Source organism: Hemitrygon akajei, chromosome 6 (assembly GCF_048418815.1).
Source record: "Hemitrygon akajei chromosome 6, sHemAka1.3, whole genome shotgun sequence".
NCBI lineage: Eukaryota > Metazoa > Chordata > Chondrichthyes > Myliobatiformes > Dasyatidae > Hemitrygon > Hemitrygon akajei.
The window spans coordinates 37,695,893-37,719,293 of NC_133129.1; the positions used below are offsets into that span (position 1 = coordinate 37,695,893).

General features: G+C 40.0%; 1 protein-coding gene across 1 annotated transcript in view; it reads right to left on the minus strand.

Moving 5' to 3' along the window:
* The window catches only part of LOC140728970 (ufm1-specific protease 2-like), a 51,322-nt gene that overhangs the window by 26,146 nt on the left and 1,775 nt on the right, over positions 1 to 23,401 (minus strand). Inside the window, exons 2-3 of the mRNA XM_073048147.1 lie at positions 14,592 to 14,670; positions 2,695 to 2,878 (exon numbers count right to left, since the gene is read on the minus strand). Coding sequence (XP_072904248.1) covers positions 2,695 to 2,878; positions 14,592 to 14,670 — 263 coding nt within the window. The remainder of the gene's footprint in view (positions 1 to 2,694; positions 2,879 to 14,591; positions 14,671 to 23,401) is intronic.

Genomic DNA, 23,401 nt, shown 5'->3' on the forward strand with positions numbered 1-23,401 from the left:
TGCACTTTCCTCCTGTGACAATGTGGACTTCCTCTCAGTGCTCTCAAATCCCAAAGCAGGTTGATAGGTTAAATGGCCACTCTAAATTGTGCCTAGTATGCACGTGAGTGGTTAAATTGGGGCTAGTTGATAAGAAGCATGGATAGGGGAATTAGAATTAATGAAAGATTCATGTAACTGGTGGCTGATGGTCAGTCTGAAAGGGCTTGTTTTCGTGGTGTACATTTCTATAACTATGAATTAATTAAGATGACTAAAGAAGGCAGTGCAGGGAATAGACTTCGTCCAAATGGACTATGGCAAGCATTTGACAAGATTCCACATGGTAGACTTATCCAGAAGATAAGAATCCAAGTTGAACTGGCTGACTGGATTCAAAATTGGGCTATGATAGGAGTCAGAGATGGTGGTAGATAAATACTTTTCTGATTGGAAGATTATGACTGACGGATCAATGCTGGGACCTTGTTATTTGCCATTTATATCAAATACTTGGGCATGAATGGAGAAGGTATTTGCAGATGACGTGAAAGCTGGTGATGTGTAGATAGTGAGAAGGTTTACCAATGCTACAGCAGGATGTAAATAGGATGGAAAGGTGGATTAGAGTTAGCAGATGGAATTTAACCCCCTCAGATGTAAGCTGGTGCATTTTAGAAAGTCAGACAGGAGTAGGACATATACAGTAAATTGTACTGCACTGAGAAACATTAATGAACAGAATAAACTTGAGCTTCACTCATCCACAGTTCCGTTAAAGTGGCAATAGTTAGGTAGTATGCAGACAGCATATGGCCTTCCAAAGATAGAGGTATCCGAAACAAGAAGCCTTAGTTTAAGGTGAGGGGAAGAAATTTTAAAGTGGATTTGAGGGAAAAGTTTTCTTTTTCTTTTTTTTTAAACAGATAGTGGCTTACATCTGGAACTTGCTGTCAGAAGAGGTGCTGGAATCACATTTAACCACTAGGTTTAAGAGACACTTAGACATACATTTGAAAAGGCAAGGCATAGAATGATACACACTAGTGAAGGAAAAAGAGGATTAGATGGACAAAAAAAAAAGCACAGATACTGTGGGCCAAATGTTTGTTTCTGTTCTGAACAACTATGAGGGACACACTCTATGGACACTGCACTCAGAAGATAGTGTACTAACCAAAAAAAAAGCTGTATTTTAGCTGGTTTCGTAGATTTAGCTGCCTGGTATCAGTATCTTTGTACTACATGACTTCAATTAACCAATTCTAGTTAGTTAGCCAATTACCCACAAAACTAAAGGCTACATATGACAAACACGAGAAAATCTGCAGATGCTGGAAATCCAAGGCAAAACGCACAAAATGTTGGAGGAACTCAGTAAATCAGGCTGCATAATAAACAGTTGATATTTCGGGCTGAGACCCTTCATTAGGACATACAAATATATGAAATAGTTGCAGAGTAAAGTGCTCTATCTCTTCATGCTATTTTACTTGCTATTTTATTTCCTTGTAATTTAAAAATATATGACTTGGAGAACTTAAACTTGAAAAAAAGTCATTTTAAAAATGAAAGCAGACTTACTCCCTTGTTCATCAAACTCTGACCAACTCTATTAAACTCATGGGACCCGTCTCCTGTGCTGCTCTGAAACTTATGGTACCCATTTCCTCATAAGGAGACTAAAAGATTGGTACAAAGGTTCATTCTTCAGGAACTCTTAGAAGGTCAGAGAGGTCAAAAGGGAGATATGTTTGGGAGGAAACTCCAGACTTTGACCCTAGGCAGTTAAACAAGAGCCCATCACTGTTTAAATTCAGAGTCAAGAACTTGCAGAGGGATGCATGGTTAAAGGGGCTGATGAATACAGAGAGATACAAATGAAGGTGGAATGGTAGTGTAGTGTTTAGTCAAATGCTTTACAGCGCCGGCAAACACCAGGGTTCAATTATTGCTGTTGTCTGTACAGGGCTTGTACGTTCCCCCATGACTGCATGGGGTTCTTCCAGGTGCTCGAGATTTCTCCCGTATTTGCAAGATATGCAAGGGTTAGTAAATTGTATGCATGCTATGTTGATGTCAGAAGCATGGCAACATTTGCTGGCTGCCAAGTACAATCCTCACTGGATTTGATGCAAATGACACACTTCACTGAAAATTCCAATGTATACATGACATAAAAAGGCTAATCTAATCTTTAATCTTTATGTCAAAATGCAACATGCATTTATATAGCTCTTGAAGAAAAGGGCAAATCATCCCAAAGAGTGTCACCAGAATGTTATCAAATAAAATTTGACAACAAGCAACAGAGGCAGCCTTTAGGATAAATGTAATCTGACAAATAGGCTTTAAGAAGCATCTTAATGGAAAAAAAGGTTAAGACCAGAGAGGATGAGGTATAGAACTTTAATAGTCTTGGCTAAAATAGCATGACAATCAAAGGTAAAGGAATTAAAATTACAGATTCTCAACAAGACTGATGGGAAGACTGAATAAAAGAGTTCTTGTATGATTGAAATAGCAAAGAATTCAGTGACTCCAAATGCAAATTAAAATTGAAAAGAACAAAATCAATACATGAAAATGTACATGTTCACCTGCAATTTAAGATGGTTTAGTACCCACACTTCAAGTATTAATTCCTAATGACAGTCTCAAAAACATTACACAAAAATATTACTGACATACTTAATATATTCCACTGTTACTTACGGCACAAATTTTAAGATGGATTTGCAGCTACTATTCTCGTTCAGTTCTGAAGACTGCGTAGACTTATGGGATGCAGGCCATATAAACAGGGAACTATCCACACCAAATAAGATGATACTTTGTGAATTCACCTTATTAATGGCATCTGAGATGGCACCTGAAACACCTTTTATAATTTCCTTTTCTAATTACAGAGAAGAAAACAATTATATTAAATGCTGTAAATCCCAATATTCATACTTAAAATTTAGTTATACAATTACGTGGTTGACATAGCATCCTCTGGATTATCCAGCAGGGCAAAAGTGCCCATGCCTTGCACTTAGCTATCCAACTATATCCAAAAAATGAAAACATTCACAATGTCTTTGCATCCATTTCCAAAGCTATTACCTCTGTTTTCCCCAAGGACCTATCCTTCATTCCAGCTATTCCTTCTCAACAGTCTGCCCTCAATGACAATGAAAAAGCAATGAGAGTTTCTGCATTTCTGACAAGACTTCACCGAGTTCTCTCTCACCACCTCCCTTAAGCCTGCCATATCAAGTCTGCTCATCTCTCATCCACTAATGGATATTAAGTAATCAATAATGCAGCTACCAAGGCACAGACCTTCTGACCCCACCACGAACTCGAAGTCCATTCTCCTCCCTATCACAGTTTGAGGCTGAAGCAAACTGTTTTTCAGTTGTTACCTTATGCAATCTTATTTATTTATTAAATTTTAGAAATTACAAGGAATAAATGTAATAGTAAAATGGTAAGAAAAATAATATTGACCCTCCCCCCTCCCCTTAATCCTCCCCCCCTTAACCCTTATCTAAAGAAAGAAAAAAAGAAAGAAGAGAAAGATTGCCTGGATATCGGAGGTCCCCCACATGCTCCATGGAGTTCAAAATAATTTTAATATTTATTTTTACTTTCCCCAATTACTATAATTTTATCTTCAAAGGACCTGTGTATTTAATCCTATCTTTTGTAAGTATGGGAGCCAAATTTTCAAAAATATATCATATTCATTTCTTAGATTATACGTAATTTTTTCAAATGGAATGCAACTATGTATTTCATTATTCCAATGATCCATAGTTAAATATAAATCAGATTTCCAACTAACTGCGATAACTTTTTTGGCTACTGCCAATGCAATTTTTATAAATTTTTTCCAATACTTGTTCAATTTAAGTTTCGGTATTGTCCCTTCAACGTCTCCTAATAAAAATAATAGTGAACTATGTGGGAGTTGTACTCCAATAATTTGTTCCAATAAAAGTCTTAAATTTATCCAAAATGGTTGAATTTTAAAACAAGACCAAGTAGAATGTAAAAAAGTACCAATTTCTTGATTACATCGAAAACATTGGTCAGACATATTTGAATTAAATCTATTTATTTTCTGTGGTGTTATATATAATTGATGTAAAAAATTATATTGTATTAATCTAAGTCAAACATTTATTGTATTTCTCATACTATCAAAACATAATCTTGACCAGTTTTTTCCATCAATTTTAACATTCAGATCAGATTCCCATTTTTGTCTTGATTTATGAGTTCCTAACAATTGTTTGTTTTTGAATCAAATTATACATACAAGATGTAAATTTTTTAATTTTTCCTTTCTGAATTAATATTTCTACTTCACTAGGTTTTGGCATCAACATTGTTTGTCCCAGCTTTTCTCGTAAATAGGCTTTTAATTGAAAATAACAGAAAAGAGTGTTATTTGATATTTTATATTTATTTTTTAATTGATCAAACGACATCAATATACCTCCTTCAAAACAATCACCTATATATTTAATCCCCTTTTGGAACCAATTATGTAAAAGTTTATTATCCATTGTAAAAGGATACCTTATGCAATCTTAAACTAACATTTGAACCACACAACTATACTAATTATTAAATGCCTCTTTGATAACAAATCCTCATTTTCATGACTAAACCTATTGGTTTCTGCTAAAACCATTATTTAGCTTTTCATTACTTCAAAACTATTCCAGTTTACTCCTGATAAGTCTGTTCCATTGTATGATGCGCATGTCAAGGTTGAAATCGTGGCTAGAACTTAATTGTTTTTTTTAAGTTTGTAGGGATGATTCCAGGGACAAAGAGTGGAAAGAGAGGACAGGTTAGGGTTTAGGGACAGGAATACAGGAGTTAGAGTTTAGGCCTCCACTTCACTTTCAAAGTCTAGCGACATTGATAGGTGATCAGTACATCTGCCGTTCAGGCCTTTGCTCCACACTAAAAAGCCAGTGATGTGAATAGTTGATGAAGGACATCCATTGTTGTCAGATTCATCCAATCATTGTGTCCCAGGATCGAATGTTCATGCAAGCAGGTGGCATGAGGAGGCAAGGGACTGGTTAGTCATTGTGTCTTGTCTGGGAAAAACGAGGAAGGTGCAGGATAGATGTACTCCAAAAACAAAGAAATACTCAAATGGCAAAATAGTACAACCATGGATATCAAGGAAGTCAAGCTAGCATAAAAGCAAAACAGAGGGCATACAACAAAGCAAAAATTAGCGGGATGATGGAAGATTGTAAAGGTTTTAAAAACCTACAGAAAGCAACCAAAAGAATCATTAGGAGGGAAAAGATGAAATATGAAAGCAAGCTAGCAAACAATATCAAGGTGGACAGAAAAAGCTTTTTTTAAAGTATATAAAAAATAAGAAAGATGAGAATGGATATGGACCACTAGAAAATAAGACCGGAGAAATAATAACTGTGGACAAGGAGATGGCAGATGAACAATATGAGTCTATTGCCTCAGTCTTCACTGTGGAAGACACAACAGTGTACCAGGTGTTGAATGATGTGAGGGAAGAGAAGCGAGTGCAGTTACAAGAGAGAAGGTGCTCAAATAGCTGAAAGACCTAGGGGTACATAAATCACCCGGACCAGTTGATCTGCACCCTACAATTCTGAAAGAGGTAGTGTTACAGAATGTGGCGGCATTAGAAACAATCTTTCAAAAATTATTGGACTCTGGCACGGTACCAGAAGACTGGAAAACTGCAAATGTCAGTCCACTCTTTAAGAAAGGAGGAAGGCAGCAGAAAGTAAATTGTAGACCAGTTAGCCTGACTTCATGGTTTCCTTAAGGAAAAATCTTGTCTGATGAACCTGTTGGAATTCTTTGAGGAAATTACAAGTAGGATAGATAAAGGGGATGCAGTGGATGTTGGATATTTGGACTTTCAGAACGCCTTTGTCATGGTGCCACACATGGGGCTGCTTACCAAGTTAAGACCCATGGTATTACAAGAAAGTTACTAGCATGGTTGGAGCATTGCCTGTCTGGTAGGAGGCAGTGAGTGGGAATAAAAGGATCCTTTTCTGGTTGGCTGTCAGTGACTAATGGTGTTCCGCAGGGGTCAGTGTTGGGACCACTTCTTTTTAAGCTGTATATCAATGATTTACATGATGGAATAGATGGTTTTGTCGCCAAGTTTGCAGATGATATGAAGATTGGTGGAGGGACAGGTAGTGTTGAGGAAACAGTTAGGCTGCAGAAGGACTTAAACAGATTAGGAAAATGGCCAAAAAAGTGGCAAATGAAGTACAATGTTGGAATGTGTATGGACATGTGCTTTGGTAAGAGAAATAAATGTGCAGACTATATATTTTTTTAAAAACAGGGAGAAAATCAAAAATCTGAGATGCAAAGGTGAGAGTCCTTGTGTAGAATGCCCAAAGGTTAACTTGCAGGTAAAGTCGGTGGTGAGAAAGGCAAATACAATGTTAGCATTCATTTCAAGAGATCTAGAATACAAGAGCAGGGATGTGATGCTGAGGCTTTATAAGGCACTGGTGAGGCCTCACCATGAGTACTGTGAACAGTTTTGGGTTCCTTTTCTGAGAAAAGATGTGCTGGCATTGGAGAGGTTTCAGAGGAGGCTCACAAAGATGATTACGGGAATGAAAGGGTTATCATATCTGGAACGTTTGATCGTTCTGGGCTTGTACTTGCTGGAATTTAGAAGGATGAGGGTGGATCTTATTGAATCATTCCGGTGTTACGGACTCAGCAACAATAAATATATGAGTAAGGCAGGGGTTTTTATAACAAATAAAACATTTATTAAACACTGAAAAACAAACCCCCAAAAGTAAACAAACCACTAACGTAACCGGAAATCAGCTGCTGTGCGGCAGCTTGAACAGTTCTTAAAGCAATGTTGCAAAAACAGTTCTTCAAAGTAGTATTGCAAAAGTTCAAAATTCTTACAGTCCATTTAAGGGAGAGACTTTTTAAGACGATTTAAATTCTCTTTCACGTCGTCTTGTTGCGATTCCCAGTCGAACTACTTTTCCCACGAAGAATTTTACGAAGGTGAAAAATGAAAACAGCTTAAAGGCACTGACCTTTCCTTTACAAAACTGTACTCAATCCTTTCTGCTATTCACAGGGATTAACACGAGTACCGTCAATGAATTCCTTCCGAATGAGGATCAAACAAGGTCGAACCCATTTCACCGTTGAAATCAACTTTCCTCGATCTTTTAACTCCCGAACTCCGATCTTCACTCTCCACTAATTCTCAACTAGTAGTATTATAAAGAAACTGCTGGCAATGACCTTTTAAACTTTAGGCATTAAATAAAACTCCATCTTTCAACTAAACTGCGTCATAACATTAAATCACGCAGTGGCGTGAAGTCAACATGGCAAATCCAGCCACGAACTGCCCCTCCTCACAGGGAGGGGTCCTCCTTTTATACCCTGTAAAAAAACCCTGTCACATGACCTCTACTGGTGGGAAAATGACGTCACTCCACCATCACAAGACTATTACCTCAAGTCCAGTATAGCTTCAACACCTGTCACTTGACAAGTACACCGCTGTCACGTCTCACGGGTATGTAACACCGGATGTTGAAAGGCCCATACAGAGCAGATGAAAGGATGTTTCCCAAGGTGGGGGAGGGAGCCTAGGACAAGAGGGCATGGCCTCAGAATAGAGGGTCATCCATTTAAAACAGAGATGCAGAGAAATTTCTTTAGCCAGAGAGTGGTGAAATTGTGGAATTTGTTATCACAGACAGCTGTGGAGACTATGTTGTTGGGTGTATTTAAGACAGAGATAGGATTTTGATTGGCCATAACATCAGCTACAGGGAGTAGGTCTGAGGAGGGGGGAGAAAAGGTTCAGCCATTATTGAAAGGTGGAGCAGACTCAATGGGCCAAATAGCCTAACTCTGCTCCGATATGGTATCCACAGTTTGGGGTCCTGTCATCAGCAGGTCCAGGAAATGATAGCGAAGATTGGAGCTTAGGGATCAACTGGAAGTCTGCAAGATGAAGCCTGGAGACTGGAGACCTGTTCTGGAGATAGAGAATAGTCTGTGTGTGTAGTAAAGGGTCTTGATTCACTGCTGTTGTTTTGTTGCCTGTTCTGTGTTGTTCTAATGACATAGTGAGTATGCTATGTAGCGCTGGAAAGTGTGGCAACACTGGGTTGCCCCCGGCAAGCATGTTCCTAGTTGTGTTGGTTGTTATCACAAACAATGCATTTCACTTTTTGTTTTGATGTACATGTGATAAATAAATCTGATTCTAATCTTAAATTTGGATACCAGATCACTTTTTTTTCATGGTTCTCATTAGGTTCTTTGACCAGCAACATTAACTGTTTCTTTTTCCAACTTGCTGAGTGTCTCCACGATTTCAGTCTTTATTTCAAATTTCTAGAATCTAGAGTTACAATGTTCCACTTATCCATCATCGTGATGTTTACTAACATTGTTTGGGTCATGGTTAAGCAATGTCTGTTTGAAAACTGTCCTTCCTGTTTACAAATCCTCCTGTAACACTGCAGTATTAAAATTGCTTAGTGTGAACTAGCTTGGAATGTCCTACTATGCTACCAATCTCATGAAAATTGTCATAGTCCTTAAACACTTCACAACAGTTATTTAACAAAATATGGCACAGCCATGCAAGGATTTATTATGGCAGATAGCAAGCTGAGCAACAAAATATCAAAAAAATACCTTAAAACTTGGAAAACGGGGTAGAAATTGAGATATTTATGGATGGAATTCCAGACATACTGCTGTAGGTTAAAAAAAAAAATCTGACTCATATTGCTGAAAATAGAGGAAATAAAATCAGGGATGCATAAGATGTTAAAGGGAAAAAAAGATCTTGGTAGGTGGCGGGTTAAGGGAGGTTGCAGAAGAATGTGGCCATGCTTTGACAAAGGTCTGGACTGAAGCTCTTCTCTGGTCGAAAATGACAGCAGAGTGTAAATGATCTATTTCAGTTTCATGGAACAACCACGGAGAGAGGCAGAATTGGTAACCAGGAAGGAGGACAATAGCTTTGGATTCCTCTGTGAGAACAATAGCTTTGGATTCCCCAGAATAGAATTGCAAGAAATTTCAGCTTGACATTTCAGGAAAAGGCAAGGAATCAAAAGAAATACTTGCTAGAGAATGCCAAATTTAGTTATTTGATGAAAAAACATACATGCATCAAACTAGAATACTAGCTGCCACACAAAAATTAAGAGCACATAATCCTTAACATTCCCAGTTGCCAATTCCCAGACTGTACACTTGTCAGCAATGGCATATCAAAGACTGAATAAGTTAACACTGAATTGAGCCAAAAAAAACAAACTTCTCGAAGAACTCAGCAAGTCAGACAGTACCTGTGGACGGAAAAGAATGGTGGATTTTTGTGTCAAGAAACAGAATCACATTTATCATCACTGGTAGATGTTGCAAAATTTGTTCCTATAAATTACATAAAATAAATAGTGCAAAAAGAGTGGAAAAAAGTGAGGTAGTGTTCATGGGGTTCATTGTCTATTCAGAAATCTGATCGCGAAGGGGAAGAAGCTGTTCCTGAAATGTTGAGCGTGCGTCTTTGGGCTCTTGTACCTTGCCCTTAAGGGTAGCAATGAGAAGTGGGTATGTCCTGGGCAACGGAGGTCCTTAATGATGCTTCCTGCTTTTTCAAGGCATTGTTTTTTTTGAAGGTGACCTTGATGCTGAGGAGGCTAGTGTCCATGATGGAGCTAGCTTTTACAATTTTCTGCAGCTTTTTTTTTTAAAATGGAGTTGCCTCTCCATACCTGATAGTGATGCAACCAGTTATAATCCCCTCCACAGTACACTGTAGAAACTTGTGTCATTCATGACATACCTAGACTCCTCAAACTCTCAAAGAAATATAGCTGCTATTGTGTCTTCTTTGCTGGGCCCAGGATAGACCTTCAGAGATGTTTACACCCAGAAACTTGAAACTTCTTACACTTTCTGTTAGTCCCTCAATGAAGACTGGTGCGTGTTCCCTCGAGTTCTCCTTCTTCAAGTCCACAATGAATCCCTTGGTGTAAGTGACATTGAGGGCAAGGCTGTTGCTATGACACCTCCTCATCACCATCTGAAATTCTGCCAACAATAGTTATGTTGACAGCAAATTTATAGATGGCTTTTGAGCTGTGCCTAGTCACACAGTCATGGGTGTAAGCAGAGTAGAGCAGTGGGATAAGCACGTATCTTTGAGGAGCAAGGAGGAGGGGGAATTATTACCTCTTCTGGTGAGAAAGTCAAGGGTCCAGTTGCAGAGGGAGGTACAGAGGCCCAGGTTTTGTAGTTTGTTGATTAGAACTGAGGGTATACTTGCGTTGTACGCTGAGCAGTAAACAGCAGCCTGACACAGGTATTGCTATTGTCCAAGTGATCCAAGGCCGAGTGGAGAGCCAATGATATAGCATTTGCTATAGACTCCTTGCGGTGAAAGGAAAATTGCAGCGGGTCCAGGTCGCTGCTTAGGCATAAGTTGATTCTAGCAATAAGCAACGTCTAAAAAACACTTCTTCATTTTAAATATGATTGCCACTGGGTGACAGTTGTTAAGGAAGCTCACCCTATTCTTCTTGAGCATGACTTGAAGCAGGTGGGAATCTCCAACTGCAGCAGTGAGAGATTGAAGATGTCCTTGAACACTCTCGTCGGCTTTCAGAGCCCTACAAGGTACACCATCAGGGCCTGACACCTTGTGAGGACTCACTCTCTTGAAAGATGTTCCGACATCGGCTTCCATGACAGAAACCACAGGGTTACCAGATGCTGCAGGGATTTGCTTTATTCTTCCTTTCAAAGCATGCATACATAAAAGGCATGAGCACATCTGGGAGTGAAGCATCGCAGCCATTCATGATGTCAGGTTTCACTCTGTAGAAAGTAATGACTTGCAAGCCCTGCCAGAATGCACATCAGCTCGAAAGCATAGAGGAAAGACAATCAGTACAAAGTGGAAAAGGGGAGGCATGAGGCAACTTGGCCGGTGGGAGGGGGTGGGGCAAGAAGAGGGAGGAAGGTGAACTTGGGAGAAGAGACTTGGGTGATAGGTGAAAAACAAGGCTGAGGGGAACCAGGTGGTGTGAGGGGTAAGTTACAGACAGATGCTGGAGGGTAGGAAGTGGAGATCAGGAGGTGCAAGCTTCATTTCATTGGGCTACTTTCTGTCCAAGTAGAATAGGTGTGGTGTTCCTCCAGTTCATGCTTGGCCTCATTCTGTCAGTGGAAAAGACCAAGGACAAACAGAATGTGTGGAAATGAGTGTTGAAATGGCATGAACAAGGTGCTCAAGACAGCTAATCATTGCATCAAAACATTGCTTTTGTGTGAACCAGTCACCTCAACTATGATTGGTCTTGCCAATGTAGATGAAACCTAAATGCAGTAGATGAGGTTGGAGATGGTGTATGTGAATGCTTCTCAGCTGGAAGGGCTGTTCATGTCCCTCATGGTGTAAAGGAGGGAATACAGGAGGAGATATAATCTCTCCTGAGATTACAGAGGAAAGTATCAGGGATGAAGTGATGGTGAATTGGAAGGGGGGGGGGGGGGTGAGAAGACTAGAGAGTCATAGGGATGGTGGTCCCTGTGGAAAGCAGAAAGAGGTGGGAAAGGAAGATGTGTCTGCTGATGTGATCCTGTTACATCTGGCAAAAAAAAACAATGAAGGATGATGTGCTGGATACAGAGGTGAGTGAGGACTAAAGGAAGTCCATCCCTGTTCTTTTTGAAAGGAGGGAGCAGGCATGAGAGGTGATGTCTGGAAAATGGAGGAAAGATGAGAGGTGGTCGGGTTGACTGCAGTAGCCATGCTTCTTGAAAAAGAAGGAAACTTAAGATGTTCTGGGCTGGGCAGACTCATCTTGAGAGCAGATCCATGTGAAATGGAGAGAAGGGGTTAGCATTTTTACAAGAGAGAGGGTGGGAAGAGCTGCAGTTATGGTAACTGGGGGAGTCAGTGGGTTTATAGTAAATGTCAGTGTACAGTTCATCTCCTGAGATGGAGATAAAGAGATACAAAAATAAAGAGAGGTATCAGAAATGGTCCAATTTGACATCAAGATGAAAGTTTGTAGTGAATGCCCTTTCCCACTTCCACATCAACCTGTCAGTCCTCAGCATTCTCCACTTCCAAATGCAAAGCTGAAGAACATCTCCTCATATTCCACTTAGACGGTCTATAAACCAATGGTACAAGCATTACATTTTCCAACTTTAGATAATTCTTATCCCATGTTCTACCCCACCAACCTTCGACCTTCTCCCTCTTTTGTCAATCAACTTGGATTTTCTACACTTTTTCCCCAGCTGCCCGCTAACCCCCACCCCTCCCCCGTCATCCAATTCTGTCTCTCCCTATTCCACCCAACCTGGTTCCATCACCCACACATTTCCCCCACAGGTCTCCTATCCAACCCCCACCCCCACCCCATCCACTATCAGCCCTCTCTTACCTGCTTTCACTTGTTAACTTTCTTAATTACAGTGCCTATAAAAAGTATTCACACCCCTTGGAAGTTTTCATGTTTTATTGTTTTAAAACATTGAATCACAGTGGATTTAATTTGGCCTTTTTGACACTGATCAACAGGAAAAAACTCTTTCTTGTCAAAATGAAAACAGATCTCTACAAAGTGATCTAAATTAATTACAAATATAAAACCCAAATAATTGATTGCACAAGTATTCACTCCCTTTAATATGACACACCAAAGCATCACTGGCGCAGCCAATCGGCTTTAGAAGAAACATAATTAATTAAAAGGAGGACTGTTTTTGGAGACCTGCATGCAGTCAAGGTGTTTCAATTCATTGTAGTAAAGTACACCTCTCTGGAAGGTCCAACTGCTAGTGAGTCGGTAACTGGCAAAAACTACACCATGAAGATAAAAGAACTCTCCAAGCAACTCTGCAAAAATATTATTGAAAAGCACGTCAGGGGATGAATAAAAGAAAATTTTCAAGTCACTGAATATCCCTTGTAGTAGTTAAGTTAATCATCAAGCAATGGAAGGAATATGGCACAGATATAACTCTGCCTAGAGCAGGCCATCCTCTAAAGCTGAGTGACTGTGCAAGACGGGACAGGACTAATGACGGAGGCCACCAAGAAACCTATGACAATTCAAGCTTCAGTGGGTGAGATGGGAGACACTGCTGTGACGGGGTCCTGAATTGACCCTATGAACTGTGCTCTTAAAAAGAAAGAGAGCGAGGGAGGTGTCAGAGACCTTGTTATTAAGAGAGAGAGAAGTGAAGAATGCTCGGAAGATGGGAGACTGTTGAAGAAAAAACTCACATGAAATCTTGGGTAGAGTTTGCCAGAAGGCATGTGAGAGACTCTAAAGAAGCTTCTATGAGTCTGATTAAACTACAATTGAGCTTTTTGGTCATTAGATTAAACACTACGTTTGGTGTTTATGAAGGTAGAGGGTAAAATGAATGCAGAAAAATACAGGAAATACAGGTTTTCCTCAAAACCTGATGCAGTCTGCAAAAGAACTGCGACTTGGGAGATTTGTTTTTGAGCAAAACAATTACCTCAAGCATACCAAAGCTACACAGAAATGGCTTAAAAACAAAGTTAATGTCCTGGAGTGGCCAAGTCAAAATCCAGACCTCAATACAAATGTAAAAATTTGAAGCTGGACTGAAAAAGGAGAGTTCACGCACAATCCCCATGCACACTTTCAGAGCTTAAGCAGTTTTATAAAGAAGAATGGGGAAAAATTTCAGTATCTAGATGTGCAAAGCTGATTGAGACCAATCCACACAGACTCAAGGCTGTAATTGCTGCCAAAGGTGCATCTACTAAATACTGACTTGAAGGGGGTAAATTCTTATGCAAACAATTATTTTCTGTTTTATATCTGTAATAAATTTAGATCATTTTGTAGAGATCTGTTTTCACTTTGACATGAAGGAATCTTTTTCTGCTGATCAGTGTCAAAAAAAGCCAAATTAAATCCACTGTGATTCAGCATTGTAGAACAATAAAACATGAAAACTTCCAAAGGGAGTGAATACTTTTTATAGGCACTGTATCAAAGTCTATCATTTGCACCTTCTGTGCTTCCATTTATCACCCTCTAGGAATCTGCTATGTATTTCCAACATTTTCTGTCAAAATTCTATCAGTTGCAAGTTGGAGAGATGTGAAATAGCAAGTTGGATATTTTCTACGCTGAATTTATTGTTACGTTCTTAAGAGCTGCTGGGACAGCTTCATAACTTCACTTACTGTCTTTATTAGCTTTAGGCTACAACATCACCATAATCAATTCAAACGATTATGTACAACCAAGAAAACCAAGTGGCTGGAATGGAATGTTCTTAGTATCACTGGGCAACAAAACTGCAAGAATCAAAAAGAGCACCAGATCACCATTCTTAAAAAATAAAGTAAGCTGAATAAAATTTAGTCACTCTTTTTGGTCTGAGTCAAAAGTAATGAAGCACACTAACATAATTTTCTCACACAATACCTCACTTAACATGTGTTAAAGATCCTGGTATTTCAAGGAGAAAGAAAAAATGAGAAAAATGTTTAAAGATTTTTAAAAACTCACCATCTGTTTTGCTCACGAATCCATCCAGATTAATTCCTCCCCTTACACGAAACAACAAATCTGCAGAATCGAGTGGCAGCTGAAATAAATTGATTCAAAGAAAGTAATCTGTTTAGATAGATGGTAAAGTTTTGTGTGTACAATGAAGACTTCACTCCTGGGTAATACACGTTGGCCATACACTTATACTCTTCAGTAAGTCCAGAAACTTAGATCCATTTATTTACATCTACAAAATTATCTAAACTCAGGAAAATCTATTTGGCCTAATATCCCATGAGAAAAACACCAGGAGGTTCAACTATACATAGCTGACCAACAATTTAAAGAAATGCTGTACCATGGAAGGAGGTCAAGTATGTTTTACTTAAGAGCAGGTCAGTTATTTCAACTCCCTTATCCTTTCCCTAAAGCCCTCCTCATTCTTTCATTTTGGATACATATCCACCTCCTTTTTTGAATACCACAACTAAATCTACCTCTAACATTATCCCCAACACTGCATTCCAGACACTAACCACGCTTTATGTTTTTTTCCCTCTATTGCGAATTTACTTCACCCATGTCTTCTGTTAATGACGTGAGATACCTCAACTAGATTGCCTTGCAACCTCTTTTATTAACCATATAACAATTACAGCACGTAAACAGGCCATCTTGGCCCTTCTAGTCCATGCCAAACGCTTACTCTCACCTAGTCCCACTGACCTGCACTCAGCCCATAACTCTCCATTCCTTTCCTGTCCATATACCAATCCAATTTTTTTTTTAAATGACAAGGCAAACAACCAAAGCATCCTCATCTATCTACAAAACTAAGTCCTGCCATTAGTAAATCTGTTGTACAAGTCCATATAAATGTGAGGGGCCAAGACAGGGTGAATAGTAGGCACCTACTTCCCTTCACCTGACTTCACCTATCACTCCTAGTTTATCCTCCTTCCCTTACCCCCACCATTTTATTCTGGCATTTTTCCCCTTCCTTTCCAATCCTGATGAAGGGTCTTGGGCCAAAACATCAACTGTTCCATAGATGCTGCCTGTCCTGCTGAGTTCCTCCTGCATGTTGTATGTGTTGCTCTGGGTTTCCAGCATCTGCAGAATCTCTCGTGCTCATGTCTTACTTCTCTTAATAGGTAAGCTATACATAAGGAACACAAATTAAAGTAAATTGGCAGAAAGATTAGTAAGAAGTTAAGAAAATTTATTTCACTTGATGAATTGTGGCAGTCTGCCTGAAATGGTGGGGGAAACAAGCTCTCTTTACATTTAAAAGGTATCTAATTAAGTAATAATGGTCTGAGAAACAAAAGCATGAAATCAGGGTAAACCCAACACTCATTCTAGCATGGACACAATAGTCATGGTCTCCTACTTAAAATCTGAAAGGCTGAGTGACAGGCTGGAGGAATCAACACAATCATTTATCTATTTGTTTTACATAATGAATTTTGTTCAAATGCAGAAATCTTTAAAATCTGCCTAAAGAGGCTATTAGTAGATTATCTATTGACAGGAGATCACAGAAGAATTAAAGAATGGACATTTGCAGAGTGGAAGCAAAAATTTACATTTTAGCGAACAGGCTTTAATGTCTTTCGGCCTTCTAAATACCTATAATATCACAAAGTGTACTATTCCTTGAATTGTAACATTGAATAATTTAAATCAGTTGACGATTTTAAGAGGGAGGTTTATCCCTGTGATTTCTGATTTAATATTGTGCAGGTATGTTTAGTGGCTACTGAAAATATACTGAATGGAAATAGGTAGCAGGATAATCAAGACACAATTAGTGCGCATATAATAAAGATTAGTTCTTAGGGAAATAAATAGAGAATGCGACTAATGGAAATAGCAAATCCAAAAGGCTGAGTAGCCTCCTTCCATGTCATAAGAAAAAAATAGGAATTACTTTAACATAGCCAAAATTCTGAGGAACGTGTCAGGCAGAAACATCTGATGCTGTAAACACTCAAGTCAAGTGAAGTCAGAGACAATGTTTTTCAGGACCATGGTGTTACATGACACAATACAAAAACTAGACTGACGAATAACACGGAGAAAACTACACTAGACTACAGACCTACACAGGACTGCGTAAAGTGCACAAAAACAGTGCAGGCTTTACAATAAATAAATAGGACAATAGGGCAAGGTGTCAGTCCAGACTCTGGGTATTGAGGAGTCTGATAGCTTGGGGGAAGAAACTGTTACATAGTCTGGTCGTGAGAGCCCGAATGCTTCGGAGCCTTTTCCCAGACGGCAGGAGGGAGAAGAGATTGTATGAGGGGGTGCATGGGGTCCTTCATAATGCTGTTTGCTTTGCGGGTGCAGCGTGTAGTGTAAATGTCCGTGATGGCTGGAATAGAGACTCTAATGATCTTCTCAGCTGACCTCACTAACCGCTGCAGGGTCTTGCGATCTAAGATGGTGCAATTTCCGAACCAGGCAGTGATGCAGTTGCTCAGGATGCTCTCAATACAACCCCTGTAGAATGTGATGAGGATGGGGGGTGGGAGATGGACTTTCCTCAGCCTTCGCAGAAAGTAGAGACACTGCTGGGCTTTCTTTGCTATGGAGCTGGTGTTGAGGGACCAGGTGAGATTTTCCATCAGAAGAACACCAAGAAATTTGATGCTCTTTACAATCTCTACCGAGGAGCCGTCGATGTTCAGCGGGGAGTGGTCGCTCCGTGCCCTCCTGAAGTCAACAACCATCTCTTTTGTTTTGTTCACATTAAGAGACAGGCTGTTGGCTCTGCACCAGTCCGTTAGCTACTCACCTCCTCTCTGTAAGCTGACTTGTCATTTTTGCTGATGAGACCCACCACGATTGTGTCATCGGCGAACTTGATGATATGGTTCGAGCTGTGTGTTGCAGCACAGTCGTGGGTCAGCAGAGTGAGCAGCAGTGGACTGAGCACGCAGCCCTAGGGAGCCCCCGTGCTCAGTGTGATGATGTTGGAGATGTTGCTCCCGATCCGGACTGACTGAGGTCTCCCAGTCAGGAAGTCTAGGATCCAGTTGCAGAGAGAGGTGTTCAGGCCCAGTAGGCTCAGCTTTCCAATCAGTTTCTGAGGGATGATTGTGTTGAATGCTGAACTGAAGTCTATGAACAGCATTCAAACACCTGTGTCTTTTTTGTCCAGGTGACCTCAGAAGGTCAGACTGAGAAAGGTCCAAAACATTAAATCTTCTGCTCTCCACAGACGCTACCAACCTTGTTATTGAAAACAGAACAGTACAGTGCAGGAACAGGGTAACAGGCCCACAATGTTGTATCAAACTGATTAAATTAGTAATCAAATGGCTAAGCTCTTCTACCTACAGAACATGTTCTATATTAGAACAGTTTTGGAAGTCAGTCTTTTCGACAATTTCTAAAGCACTCAGAATCAACTCACAACCTAATAAATTGACTCTGCTTTTTGGAATAATTCCTCAAAATATCCATGGTATTTCTGTATCTGACCAACATGTTATTGCGTTTGTTACATTGATAGCTAGGAGGGCCATCTTGTTGAAATGGAAGGATATATCAGCTCCTACTTTGTCACAATGGTTCTCTCAAGTGATGCTGTGTCTTAGCTTGGAGAAAATTAGAAGTCGAAGCTTTGAACCTTTATTTGATTTTAAGAAGAGATGGGGCTCATTTGCTCTTTATTATCATTTCAGTTAACTGATAGATTTCCTCCACGATCTAAGTGTAAATTTTTTTTGATGTATCTTTTCTTTCTTGTTGGCGTTTTGATGTTTATTTTTAGAAGCTTCCTGTATGACGCATGGCTCGGGGTTGTACCCCCAATGGGTTTCTTTTTCCCCCCCTCACTTTTCTTGCTTAGTAGGACTTTTTTTATTCACAAAAATTTTCAATCTTTAAGATAATTTCTCTTTTTGAGGCATTGAAAGTGTTGTTACTGTGATGTTCCTGTGTTATTTTTAAATAATAATAATTTTAAAAATTTGAAAAAAAATCACCATATCCCTCCATTTTCCTCCCATTCATGTGGTATCTAAACATCTCTGAAAATCCCTAATGTTTCTGCCTCTACCACCACCCCAGGCAGTGTATTCCTAGCACCCACCACTCTCTGTGTAAAAAGCATGCCCCTCACATCACATCGATGTAGTTATAAAGAAGGCAAGACAGCAGCTATACTTTATTCGGAGTCTGAAGATATTTGGCATGTCAACAAATACACTCAAAAACTTCTATAGTTGTACCAGGGAGAGCATTCTGACAGACTGCATCACTGTCTGGCATGGAGGCAGCTACTTCACAGGACCAAAAGAAACTGCAGAAGGTTGTAAATCTAGTCAGCTCCATCTTGGGCACTAGCCTACAAAGTACCCAGGACATCTTTAGGGAGCGGTCTCTCAGAAAGGCAGCGTCCATTATTAAGGACCTCCAGCACCCAGACATACCCTTTTCTCACTGTTACCATCAGGTAGGAGATACAGAAGCCTGAAGGCACACACTCAGCGATTCAGGAACAGCTTCTTCCCCTCTGCCATGCGATTCTTAAATAGACATTGAAGCTTTGGACACTACCTCACTTCTTAAAAAAAAATATACAGTATTTCTGTTTTTGCACTTTTTAAAAATCTATTCAATATACATAATTGATTTACTTGTTTATTTATTATTTTTTCTCTCGCCAGATTATGTATTGCATTGAACTGCTGCTGCTAAGTTAACAAATTTCACGTCACATGATTCCTGCTTTGAAATGATTCCTTCTCACCTTAATGGATGACCTCTATAGTACACATTATTTCAACCCATTGATAAATCTATTGTCTTAGTCTATCTGTGTCTCATAATCTTGTACACCTCCATCAAATCACCCTCAAGCCTCTGAGGCTCCAAAGAAAACAACCCAAATTTGTCCAACCTCTCGTTATAACACGTCCTCTAATCCAAGCAACATCCTGGTAAACGTTTTCTGCACCCTATCCAAAGCTTCACTATCTTTTCTATAATGGGGCAACCAAGTCTGAATGCAATACTCCAGATGTAGCTTAACTAGTTTTATAAAGTTGTATTTCTAGCATTTTCTGATTTATTTTAAAATCAATTTAGGGACAGCCAATTTATAAGATATAGGTTAGAGGAATCACCTCAAAGGAGGAAATAGCAGTAGAGAACAAAAAGAGGTAGATGAAGCTTTGGGAAGACTTGTCATTTGAAATATCTTGTCCAGTGCTGTGTTCAATGTTTTGTTACCATACCAAGAACAAAAACTTGACAGGATTCACATGAGAAGTACTCACTAAGAGGTGCAAAAAAATGAGGCTATAAAATGTTTTTGGAGTAAAGAAAGTTGGTTATGAGATGGCAGCTGCTAAACAAAAGGCCAAGAGGTTTTCTGAGGAGATATGATGATGCTGGTTTTGATAGGGAAGCTAACAGTACCTGAGGAAAGAAAGCTGTTAATAATAATAGCTAACACAAGAGCCAAGAAAGGAAATTCTTAGTGGAAAAAGGGTGAAGGTAGTAAGTAGGAAATCACAGGATGAGTTCACAGACAGCTTAACAGGAATTAGTAGACCAATTAGAGAAAGACGCAACTCTGACTAGAGCAACTTTTAATGTGTACTTTAATAAAATGCAAGGAAGCCTTGGAGATGATATTGAAGAGAATTGTTTTTACAGCATCACAGATGAATTAACTAATTACCTGGAGACTCAAGAACGGAGCAGAACTTTGAGAACTTGCAAGTACTGGTATTCCCACATACTTGCTGCCCTTGACCCATTGAGTGACACATTATGCAAGTTTGAGAGACACTGTTAAACATATAACAGGAAAGCTCTGGACAGGCCATTTGGCCCACTATGTTGTGTCAATCTTGATGCCATTGATATCAAATGTCCTTCTCCTGTGTATCATCCATATCCCTCCATTCCCTTCATATTCATATGTCTATCCAAAAGCCTCATACTCCACCATATTGCCTATTTCCTCTACTACCCCTGGTCAAGTATTCCAGGCACCTACCACTCACTGCATTAAAAATCATGCCCCGAGTTACCTTTAAATGCTCCCCCCACAAACCATAAAAGCATGTCTTCAGCTGTTTGATTATTTCTACCTTGGAGAACAGATTCTGTCTACTCTATCGACGCTTCTCATAATTAAAAAAAATCTCAATCAGATTTCCCCCTAGCCTCTGATGCTCTAAGGAGAATAGCCCAAGTTTGTCCAACCTTTCCTTGTAAAACATACACTTTAATTAAGGCAGCATCCTGGTAAACCTCTTCTGCACCTTCCCACATCCTTCCTATAATGGGAGAACCAGGAATGCACACATACCGCAAGTGTGGTCTAGCTAAGGTTCTATATATCTGCAGCAGAACTTCCTTACTTTTACACTTAACACTCTTACCAATAAAGGCAAACTTGCCAAATGCCTTCTTTACCACCTTATTCACTTGCATGACAGCTTTCAGTGAACTATGGATCTGGACCCAAAGATCCCTCTGTACTTCGGTGCAATTAAGAAGTCTACCATTAAGACCATAAGACATAGGAGCAGAATTAGGCCATTCTATTATGGCTGATTTATTAATCCCTCACAACCCCATTCTTCTGCCTTCTCCCTTTGACATTCTGACCTACCAAGAACCTCACTTTAGATATATCCAATGGCTTGGCCCCACAGCCAACTGCAGCAATGAATGCCACAAATTCACTATCTTCGTGCTAAAGTAATTCATCCTTATCTCTGATCTAAAGGGGCATCCAATTTTCTGAGGCTGTGCCCTCATATAGCATGAAAAGAAGCAGTTCCAAAATCGATTCCTGCAGAACACCACTAGTCACCGGCAGCCAACCAGCAAATGGGGCAGCCAACCCCATTTATTCCCAGTCTTTGCCCCTGTATTAAAATGTACTTTCTCTTTTCATTTAACAGCCCGAAGTGCAACACCTCACACTTTCCCAGATTAAACTTCATCTGTCATTTCTTTGTCCATGTCTAGAACAGATCTACACTGTGCTGTATTCTTTGAAGGTACTTAATGCTGTTCACAACTCCATCAATCTTCTATGGACAAGCTGGTTCCGAATAGAAACTCTCAATTCACCCTGGAACCCATGCATCAGAGACAAATGTGTTCCAATAGTCATAACTACACACAACAGCAAATATTGCAAAGAAAAACTATCAACCTGAAATATTATGTTTCTCATATTGTGGAAGTTTCCTAACATATTGATTAGCTCCAGCATTTTTTAAAATAGTTTTTAAACTATTTTTAAAAAAAAAGTTTGTTAACTAACTTCCTTCCTGAGTTTTAAAACAGAACAAAACCTCTGTTGAGATGTATTATTTTCTTCCTCCATTGGTACCTGTCTTGCATGGAGTATAGGTGATTCATCGTACTTTTAGTTTTACAAACTAATGTCCAGAGTACGAATTCCAGTTTAGGAATGGGTCATTACCATGAAATTATTAGAGGACAGGAGGTCATTCAACCTGTTAAGTCTGAGTCAGCTGAGTCAAACAATCCCATCAGATCCCACCCTATAATGCTGCAAAATACCATATAGACGCCATGGCCAAGAAACTGCACCAGCCCTCTGTTTCCTCAGAGGGCTACAGAAATATGGTAATATCCCTTCTGACTCCCACCAATATTTATTGTAAGAATCCTATTCAATTGCATCATGACTTGCTATAGCAAGCTCTGCCCAAGATTGCATGACATTGCAGCGTTCTGAGCACAACTCAGCACATCCCAGAAACCATCCTCTCCTCCGTGTACATGCTTTGAATTTTTTCCAATGATTTTAAGTTTCCTGGCCCCCACCATCTTATTTTCACCATGGACGTCCAGTCCCTATATACCTCCATCCACCACCGAGATGGTCTCAAAGCTCTTCGCTTTTTTTTCTGATTCCAGACCTAACCAATTCCCCTCTACCACCACTCTCCTCCGTCTAGCGGAATTAGTTCTTACTCTCAATAATTTCTCCTTTGGCTCCTCCCACTTCCTCCAAACCAAGGGTGTAGCCATGGGCACCCGTATAGGTCCCAGTGATGCCTGCCTTTTTGTTGGCTTTGTGGAACAGTCCATGTTCCAAGGCTATACTGGTATCCATTCCCCTCATTTCCTTCGCTACATCGACGACTGCATTGGCGCTGCCTCTTGCACGCAAGCTGAGCTCGTCGACTTCATTAACTTTGCCTCCAACTTTCACCCTGCCCTCAAATTTACCTGGTCCATTTCCGACACCTCCCTCCCCTTTCTTGATCTTTCTGTCTCCATCTCTGGAGACAGCCTATCTACTGATATCTACTATAAGCCTACAGACTCTCACAGCTATTCCTCTTTCCACCCTGTCTCTTGCAAAAAGGCTATCCCCTTCTCACAATTCCTCCGTCTCCGCCGCATCTGCTCTCAAGATGAGGCTTTTCATTCCAGGACGAAGGATATGTCTTCGTTTTTTTAAACAAAGGTGCTTCCCTTCATCCACCATCAACTCTGCTCTCAAACGCATCTCTCCCATTTCCCACACATCTGCCCTCACCCCATCCACCCGCCACTCCACTCGGGATAGGGTTCCCCTTGTCCTTACCTACTACCCCACCAGCCTCCAGGTCCAACGTATAATTCCCTGTAACTTCCGCCACCTCCAACGGGATCCCACTACCAAACACATTTTTCCCTCCCCCACCTTTCTGCTTTTCGCAGGGATCGCTCCCTACGCAACTCCCTTATCCACTCGTTGCCCCCATCCCTTCCCACCGATCACCCTCCTGGCACTTATCCTTGTAAATGGAACAAGTGCTACATCTGCC